Below are 9,622 nucleotides of genomic sequence, written 5' to 3'. Positions count from 1 at the left end.
TCGTGGTAAAAGATCAATTCTGTGAGATAATTTCACTGTTTAAAAAAAATATTGTGGCTGAAACCGGTTTGGCTCAGTGGATAGAGCGTCGGCCTTCGGACTGAAAGGTCCCAGGTTCGATTCCGGTCAAGGGCATGTACCTGGGTTGCGGGCATATCCCCAGGAGATGTGCAGGAGGCAGCTGATCGATGTTTCTCACTCATCGATGTTTCTAACTTTCTATCTCTCTCCCTTCCTCTCTGTAAAAAATCAATAAAAATATATATAAAAAAAATATTGTGTGTACCCTGGCTGGTTTGACTCAGTGGATCGATGATCGGCCTGAGGACTGAAAGGTCGTGGGTTCAATTCCGGTCAAGGGCACACGCTCGGGAGTTGTGGGCTCGGTCCCCAGTAGGGGGTGTGCAGGAGGCAGCGGATCGATGATTCTCTCATCACTGGGGTTTCTATCTCTCTCTCCCTCTTCCTTCCTCTCTGAAATCAATAAAAATATATTTTTAAAAATATTGTGTAACAGTAAAAGAGGGTTATGTATACTAAGGGCAATATGTATCAAGCCTGAGTTTTTGGTGTTTTCTCTTTTTTAAGAACAATTTTATTTATTGATTTAAGAGAGAGAGAGAGAGAGACAGACAGACAGACAGACAGACAGACATCGACTTGTTGTTCCACTTATTCATTGGTTGACTTACATGTGCCCTGACTGGGGATCGAATCCGCAGCCTTGGTGCCTCAGGATGACGCTCCAACCAACTGAACTACCTGGCCAGAGGCTGGTGGTGGTTCTTTTTGCTTGCCTCTTTGTACTCAGTAGTTAGGGGCTGTTTCTGTTAAAATTTACTTGTCCCACTTATAAGTACTACCCAAACATTATGTTAATTTGACCACAGTGCTTGGCACATAGTAGATGCTCAATAAATATTTATGAATACATGAACCTGTTTTGTGTCTCATTTTCCTCATCTATTAAAGCAGATAACACCTACTAGCTACCTAAAGGGATTGCTGGCAGAATCAAAGATGCTTGCTTGGGTAACAATACTAGGTCTTGCTATTTCCATGAGGCGGGGACTGTCACTCCTCAGGGGAGGCCCAAAGAGAGTCCTTAAAAAAAAGGTCCTGCAATTTCCTGGAGAGGGCTCTGCCCACAGTGATTCTCTAAATCCATAATGGAAAGAGTATGTGTGTGCACACCCGCACGTTCAAAGAACCTTTGCTCCTTGCTGGTTTCCTCATCAATTAAACAGCTGGGGAAGAGAGATAGCTGTGGGTCTAATCCTGGCATCACAGGAACCCAGCCAGGTTCAGGCAGCCCAAACACCTCAGAGGGAGGAATTAGGTTTATGAGTAAAGAGCAATTCCGACAACAATGAAAGTTACCCCAAAAAGCTACATTTGTGCAAATGGAGGTCTTTAATACTGAGAAAGACCATGCAGAGTGACAGAATAGGACCAAACTTTCAAGGGGTGGTGCTGAGCCAGCCTCTCACAGGACCCTAAAGCCTGATCCAGTAACAAAATCAATTATTTATTTACATTGATGTTGCCATGGAAACCCAGTGAAGGTCTGAGGCCCCAGGCTATCTATACTTCCTTTTCTCCTTCCTTTCTTCCTACCTCTTTCGCACGTTTTCACTTCCTCGATTCTTTCCCTTCTTGCTTCTTCCCTCTATTCCACCTCTTCTCCTCTTTCCTCTCTTGTTTTCCTTTTTTTTCTTCTCCATTTTCTCCCTGTTCTCTCACCATCTATCCATCTTTACTTCTCCAAACACCACCTACTCTCTCCCCCATCCAGCCCCTCAGCCCTGCTTCCCTCAGGTTCAACCTCCAGGCTTAGGGTGGGGAGGCAGCAAGGAGTCCTCAGCTCAGGGAGCACTTGGTGTTCTTTTTGTCACAAGTTTTCAGGTCAGTGCTGGAGGACTTGCTGCTGTTTCCCTAGAGGCAGAAGGGCACAGGGGTCAGGGTGAGAATGGCTGGCTGGGGTCTGAGCCTATGAACTGTTTGAAGGGGACCCGCCCTCATGAGAAGTCTCAGCACTGCTCCCCTCCTCAGTTTTTTATCTCCATCCCCCCCAGTTGTAACTTAGTCCAGCAGAACCAACTCACCGATCTCCGGCCTCCTGACTTGAGCAAGATGTCCCGGGCCAGGGAACTGAAAGCCTAATGGAGAAAGGAGATTGGTCAGTACAGACTAGAGAAAAGGATAACTCTAGCCCTAGCTGTTTTGGCTCAGTGGATAGAGTGTCAGCCTGTGGACCAAAGGGTCCCAGGTTCGATTCTGGTCAAGGGCACATGCCTGGGGTTGTGGGCTCGATCCTCAGTAGGGGGCCTGCAGGCGGCAGCCAATCAATGATTCTCATCATTGATGTTTCTATCTCTCCCTCTCTCCCCTTTTCTTTCTGAAATCAATAAAAATATATTTTTTAAAAAAGAGAAGGGCCCTGGCCGGTTTGGCTCAGTGGATAGAGCGTCGGCCTGCGGACTCAAGGGTCCCAGGTTCGATTCCGGTCAAGGGCATGTACCTTGGCTGTGGGCACATCCCCAGTGGGGGGTGTGCAGGAGGCAGCTGGTCGATGCTTCTCACTCATTGATGTTTCTAACTCTCTATCCCTCTCCCTTCTTCTCTGTAAAAAATCAATAAAATATATTTAAAAAAAAAAAAAGAGAGAAGGATAAGTCTATCTTCCGATATTCCATCCCTTTCGGGGCTGGGGCTGGGGGGGGTCTCACCTCATCCACATTCATACTGGATTTGGCACTAGTCTCGAAAAATCGGATTCCATGCTCCCGAGCCAACTGTAGGGAATGAAGGGGGAAGAAGAGAGTTGGATAAAGGGTAGTAGCCAAGTCCTCTGCAATCTGACCTCATCTTGGCCTCCAAGCCCAGTTCTAGAACATTGGCCAACCTGGTCCTTACCTTCTCGGCCTGCTCCTTCTGTACCTTCCTCTTGGCCTCCATGTCACACTTGTTCCCCAGCAGGAGGCGCTCCACCCCAGCTGAGGCATTCTGGGAGCAAAAGGGTAAGACAAGAAAAGTTGGGTCAAGCTCTTCTTCGCAATCCACTTCATCTTCTAAGTTCTATCCAATTCCCCCATCTCTCTGGGAGGGTCCTCACCTCTTTGATGCTCTTCATCCAGTTCTGAATATTCTCAAACGATTTCTCATCGGTGATGTCATAGACTAGAATAATGCCCTGGAAGATGGCAGAGTTCACAATGGAGGCATGGACCACAGTCCCTGTTTACTCCCCGTTCACCCCCCCCCCCCCGCCCCGTAGTTGTACTCTAAGTGAGCCTAAAGTTTTATCCATGAGTCAAATCACTAAGTCATGTGGGACCCTCTGCAACCCACTCGTGCAACCCCCCATTTCCCCCTGCCTCTCTGTACTCATAAACCTACATTTCATTGCCTCATGCCCTCATCCCTTGTCCAGACCCACACTTTGTACCATGGCTCCACGGTAGTAGGCAGTAGTTATCGTCTTGAATCGTTCTTGGCCAGCAGTGTCCCTGAAGAGGTAGAATATTTCACCGGGTAGGACAGAGGGAAGGGCTCTCCAGAGAGCGATTCCCCTTACCCCCCACCAGCTAAGCATTTAGCTTTCACATGATGGGGCTGAAAGGAACAGAATTAGGAAACAATAAAAGGGGAAAGGGATGAAAGACAGATGGGCTGATACTGAGAGATGGTAGAGGCCTAAGAAACAAGATCCCCCTGGTTTATTCACTGGATGCTTAAGCTGTGCCCAGCACTGTGCATATATCATTTTATACGCATGTCATTTCCTTTAATCTTAACTCTATTCTTGTGAGACTTCCTTTATTGTCTTTATTTAACAAATGAGGTAACAGATTTGAGGAGGCTGAATAACTAATGAAGGTCATTCTGTAACAGAAGGAGAATTTAAACCAGTTTGCTCTTATCTATCGTACCTTAATGTCTCCATTAAGCCTCATACCCTGAGGGTTTCCGGCTTCCTGATGACAGTCAGGTCAAACATCTCTACTAGGTTTTCTAGGCTCTCCGTAATTTAGAGAGAGCACTAGACTTAGAGTGAAGTCTTAATTCTGCTGTTTGCTATTAAACTGCTTAGAGCCTGTTTCCACATTATAGCTCAACAGACATGTGTTGGCAAGATCAGAATACTCTGGAGCTGGGAGAGGGAAGAGTTACAAAAAAGCTGAAAATAACTGAGCAAGCAGGGAGAGAGATGGAAGGACCACTGAGTGACGTGAGGAAAATGATCAGAAGTGCTGGGAGGAACAAGGGGGAAAGGAGAGAAATGAAGCAAAATAGCAGAAAAAGGGTTACCAGGGGTAGAGGAGGAAGTCTGGTTAGGAACCTAGGGCATTCACTCACCAGACTTGCAGTTTGATCTTCTTCCCCTCTATATCCACAGTGCGGATCTTGAAATCAATTCCTAGGAGTGGAGAGTGTACGTTGAAGTTGAGACACAGGTGTGCGCAACGCATGTAAAAGCGTGTTGGGGGCTAGACAGGAATGGAGCGTGGCAGTGCCAGGAAGTCTGCAGAGGAGGCACATGGGAAGCAGCCTTGTCCAAAGTGTAAAACTAGGAGAATTTCCTCAAAACTGCATTCCTCAATTAGCAAGCACGTTGTTTTTACTTAGATTGTGTGAATTTTGTGGTGAAGGTGATGAAAATTCTGTAGGGAGGCTTAAGGCCATTAAGGCAACTCTTGGGTCCACTCAGGCTTGCCAGCTGACAACTCTCTCAATCAAGTCCATCTCCCCCAACATATTACTTTCAGATTCCTTTTCCCTTCTGTTTTCCTGGAACCCTCTACTCTTCGCACCCCTCCCCCAACGTTGCCGGCCCTGCAGGGTAAAGCGTGAGGGAAAAGGTAGCGGATGCCTGTCTATGTGAATTATCTAGTAGGCCAGGCTTGGAACCAAAAAAGTTTGAAGCTAAACAAGATCCCTCTGGAGACCGAACTAGGAAAAAGGGGCATTTTTCCTTCCCCTTTCTAACCAGAATTGTCTTGAGACGCTCCTTGTCTTATTTCCCAGGCCAGAGTAGATGAAGAAAGATGAGAGCGGAGGAGGGGAAACACTGTTCTTAGTGGAAACTTGGGCACCTCCCCCAAGCCTGTTGGGAGCTCTAGGAAGGAGGCTGAGTCACCAGGCTGACTCAGAGACCCCAAAAGTCCCCTCATTCCCACCTTACCTTCTTCCCCAGGCCGGCTGCATATTCAGGATCACAGTCCTTGGGCCACCCTCTAGCACACCCAGCCACCCTGTTTCACCCTCCCCGCCCATTACGTTAAGGAGCAAGAAAACGGAGAAGTAGATGATAAGGTGGGGATGGAAGAGAGTCTGAAACTCAGTGGGACAGAAGGAGGCTGGCAGAGTTGGGAGACAGATGTTCAGCGAGGGGGAATACAGGAAATGTGGAGAGTGAGTGGGTCAAGAGTTCCAGGTGGATGGGGGAGAGGAGGAGCTGAGAAGGGAACAGAAGGGGTCATGTGGATCTAGAGAGAGGAGAAGACTGGCACCAAGAAAACGAGGGGCCGGCACATCGGAGGAGTTACCTGGAGATGGCAGGCCGGTTGGAATTGTGGGTACCACCCAGAGGCATGAATGGGGGATGGGTCTGAAGCAGAGGTTGAGGAACTGGATTTTAGAAGCCCCGCTGCAGGGGGACTGGAAGGTGGGGCCACGAGTAATCTGGGAGCCGGGGGACGAGGGCTCGGGGAGTCAGGGGCCCGGGATATGGCCAGTGGGCTCACCGATGGTGGAGATGTAAGTGTTGTTGAAGTTGTCCTCTGCAAAGCGAATGATCAGACAAGTCTTGCCCACCCCCGAGTCCCCGATCAGCAGCAGCTTGAAGAGGTGGTCGTAGGCTTTGGCCATGGCGGACACTGAGGGAGCCGGGGGAGGGGTGGGGACGCGCTGGGCACCGGGAGGCGGGATTGGAGGGTTGGTAGAAAGACGCCGGTAGCCCAGGCCAGGAAGTTTTCCTCCCTCTCCGCCCAGGCTCCGGGAGAGAGAGGCGGCACTCCTCGGGGCCCCACCCCCGGCCCGCCCGCCCCGTTCGGCTGCCCGGAGAGGCCAGCCCCAGCCTCCTGTTCCCTGGGCTTTCCCTTCGCAGCCTGGGCCGACCTGTCTCCCTCCCGTTCCCCACCACCCACTACCGTTCTCCTCTTTACCTTTTGACCTCATCCTGCCGGTCTGAGGCCGGAGAGGCGGGGGCGAGGGGAAGTGAACGTTTAACCAGGATGACGGGGGGAAGGAGGAATTTTAGAGGACTTAGGAGAACGTTTTGGGGAATAACGGTGAAGACAAGGATGGCGCTGGGAGCTGACAAAAGTCGGAGGCTTCCCTTGGGTAGGGCTACTCAAGGAAGACAGACTCCTCCCGGGCAGCGCTGGAATTCTGGTGTGGTTACCAGCCCTTAGTGCTGGAATCCCGACTCCTTTTGAAAAAAGCGGGATCACCCTGTGTAGGAGGTTATCTGTTGAGTCAGTCTGCCCCCTGGTGGAACAGAGTGGAGATTAACAATAATTATACCACAGAATCAGCGCAACACTTCTGTCTCTTCATCTAGACCAGCGGTTCTCAACCTTCCTCAGGCCGCGACCCTTTCATACAGTTCCTCATGTTGTGGGGACCCCCAACCATAAAATCATTTTCGTTGCTACTTCGTAACTGTCATGTTGCTACTGTTATGAATCGTCATGTAAATATCTGACATGCAGGATGTATTTTCATTGTTATAAATTGAACATAATTAAAGCATAGTGATTAATCACAAAAACAACATGTAATTATATATGTGTTTTCCGGTGGTTTTAGGCGACCCCCTGTGCAAGGGTTGTTCGACCCCCAAAGGGGTCGCGACCCACAGGTTGAGAACCGCTGATCTAGACACATTCTGGGGCTTCAGTTGGAACAGTCTTCCTTCTGGGATTCTGTGTCTGATTTCTCTGGGAAACCAGCTCAAAAAGGTAGAGATTGGGACAACAAATGTTTGGTCTCATTCTTCTGATGACATGTGGCTCTTAACACAGCCCTTACCCCACTGAATGGGCTGTGAATGGGTGGCCTTGGCAACCAGGAAGCTGAAGTATGGAGAGCATGGCTATAGAGAAACAAATTTATCTCTGCCTTTGGAAAAGAATTATTCAGAATTATCTTCTTTTCTAACCACGGATCAGTAGAATAGTCCTTGTATAAACACAGGGTACTGGCTGTGAGAAGGCATCTTTTGTTATTTCACTTATCTTGGTCACTTTCTGTGCTCTTGTTTGCCCCTTCTCAGACACAACCATTCAGTTCCCTTTTTGTCCATTCTCTCACCTCCTGCGTGTCTTCAAGTTGTATCATAAACCTTGAGTCTTCTTTATTTTTTTCTCCTCACTGGTCAAACCATCTCTAATCAGTCCTTTAGCCACACCAGCTGGGCAGTCCTTTACATTACTGTTCCATTTTCATGGATTGTTCTGATGATAGAATCCATCAGTTCCTTTTTTTTCCTCCATCTTATTTTGCCTGGGCCTGGACTATTCATCCCTGCAGTTGATTATTCTTGCTCACCTCTCTAAAATGAACTCCTGCTGCCTGGCCAGTGTAGCTCAGTGGTTGAGCGTCAACCCAGGAGCCAAGAGGTCCTCCCCTCCTTTGATTCCCAGTTAGGGCATCTGCCCAGGTTGTGGGCTTGATCCCTAGTAGGCGATGTGTAGGAGGCAGCTTGATGATTTTCTCTCATCATTGATTTTTCTTTCTCTATCCCTCTCCCTTCCTCTTTCTCTAAAAATAAATAAAAACATCTTAAAAATAAATAAATAAAATGTACTCATGCTGGTGTACACCTGCATTCACTGGAACCTCATCTCTGTAGTACTCTCTGCCTAGCTCTCAGAGCTTTGGTAACAATCCCTTTCTCCCCTTCAATTGTGACAGGTTCATCCTGGCTTTGGGTTTTGTATTCACAAACTCTTCCCTCAGCCTAAAATGCTTTCTTCCTAGATTGTTGCACGGTTGACTCCTTGTCCTTGATATTTCAACTCCCTTAGAGGTTTTACTGACCATTTCTTTTTTTTTTTAAATAACTTAAAAATTTTTTCAATTACAGTTGACATACTGGAACCAGTTCTTACAGGCTCTGTGAATCTATCAACTCCATGTTTAACGATGTCACCACTGAAATTAGCAAAATCAGGGCGCTCCTCCGTAGAACCTGTTAAACTTTTACCAGCACTTCCCTGACTGAAACTCACATCCCTTTTCTGTGGAAATAAGCATATCCCTAATTGTCATTTGTGTCATCTTCCTTCCTCCTTTAGGATAAATGGACATGGGAAGATGATGTTTCAAAGTCTTCATTTTTCCTTTCTTCTCCTTTCCTGTCTGGGTGCCGGTGATGCCAAGATTAGAAATCTTGGAAAGGCATTACTGGTGAAAATGTGGGAAAAACGATGTAGGGATGCAAATGGCACAAGTTTTTGGGAAGGCAGTGGAGTAGTACTTTGGACAGTTTCTCTGTGCATCCCTTTCCTAATCTGTAACATGTGGACAATAATAGTATCAACCTGATAAGAGTTGTTATGAAGATTAATATATGTAAAGCAGAACAATGCACCTAGTAAGCATTATATGTTCGATGTAATTACTATTAGAGGTAAGGATGGGAAGTTGACAATAAAATTAACAACTCTAGGGGTAGGTTGGGGATGGAGGAAATATGTGAACTCTACTTTTTTAAAAAATTAACTTGATGCCGAAACCGGTTTGGCTCAGTGGATGGAGCGTCGGCCTGCGGACTGAGGGGTCCTGGGTTTGATTCCGGTTGGGGGCATGTACCTGGGTTGCGGGCATATCCCCAGTGGGAGGTGTGTGGGAGGCGGCTGATCAATGTTTCTCTCTCATCGATGTTTCTAACTCTCTATCTCTCTCCCTTCCTCTCTGTAAAAAATCAATAAAATATATTTTTAAAAAAATTAACTTGAGAGAAAGAGGAAGGGAGAGGGGAAAAGAGAAACACCGACTAGCCCTTCTGGGGATGAAGGCCGCAACCTGGGCAGGTGCCCTGACCAGGAACCGAAGGGTGACCTCCTGGTTCATAGGTCAACGCCCAACCACTGAACCACACCGGCCAGGAAAGGACTTTACTTTTTTTTTTTTTTTTAATTTACATTTCTGAATTGTTTAAAGTGGGCAAACTAAACCAACAGAAAAATAATAAAGACATTTAAGAAGTCTGGACATAGCTTGGTCTGGTTGTTTTCCTAAGAAGTTCCTACTTATTAGGCTCCAACTGTCAAAGTTAGCAGGAAATTCTAATTGTCCATTTACCCCTGGATAAAGGTTTGCCTTGAAAAAAATTTTTTGAATGTTTTTTCCTTTTTTTTTAGAGAGAGAGAGGACGGGAGCGAAACATCAATTGGCTGCTTCCCGCACGCCCCCTACTGGGGACCTGACCTCGAAACCAGGCGAGTGGCCCCATCAGGACTCGGACTGGTGACCTGTCGGTGCCGGGGGCGAGTCAAGCCCCCGCGGGGCGGCTGCGGCGAGACGCTCCCCTCACCCACTCGCGAGCTCCCTCCGCCCGGACCCGCGTCGGGGCGCCGGGCCGGCCTCTGCCGACCCCCAGACAACGGCAGCC

General features: G+C 47.8%; 1 protein-coding gene across 3 annotated transcripts; it reads right to left on the bottom strand.

The window, feature by feature from the left end:
- Positions 1 to 1,390: 1,390 nt before the first annotated feature.
- Positions 1,391 to 9,517, bottom strand: RAB13 (RAB13, member RAS oncogene family). Of its 3 annotated transcripts, XM_059674773.1 has the most exons (9): positions 5,931 to 5,993; positions 5,748 to 5,896; positions 4,360 to 4,420; positions 3,449 to 3,509; positions 3,116 to 3,193; positions 2,917 to 3,006; positions 2,730 to 2,795; positions 2,106 to 2,159; positions 1,391 to 1,935 (listed from the first exon to the last, which is right to left on the bottom strand). In XM_059674773.1, the coding sequence occupies exons 2-9, from the start codon at positions 5,869 to 5,871 to the stop codon at positions 1,861 to 1,863; spliced, it is 609 nt and encodes a 202-aa protein (XP_059530756.1). In that variant the 5' UTR covers positions 5,872 to 5,896; positions 5,931 to 5,993; the 3' UTR covers positions 1,391 to 1,860. The 3 variants fall into 3 exon arrangements, with proteins under 3 accessions (XP_059530756.1, XP_059530755.1, XP_059530754.1); XM_059674772.1 differs by lacking the exons at positions 5,748 to 5,896; positions 5,931 to 5,993 and adding an exon at positions 9,439 to 9,517; XM_059674771.1 differs by having other exon boundaries at positions 5,748 to 5,998.
- Between the last annotated feature and the right edge of the window lie 105 nt (positions 9,518 to 9,622).

This window comes from Myotis daubentonii, chromosome 18, assembly GCF_963259705.1.
Source record: "Myotis daubentonii chromosome 18, mMyoDau2.1, whole genome shotgun sequence".
In the NCBI taxonomy this organism is placed as follows: domain Eukaryota; kingdom Metazoa; phylum Chordata; class Mammalia; order Chiroptera; family Vespertilionidae; genus Myotis; species Myotis daubentonii.
The sequence above is the reverse complement of the archived record's forward strand: the minus strand, read 5'-3'. Positions and strand labels throughout refer to the sequence as shown.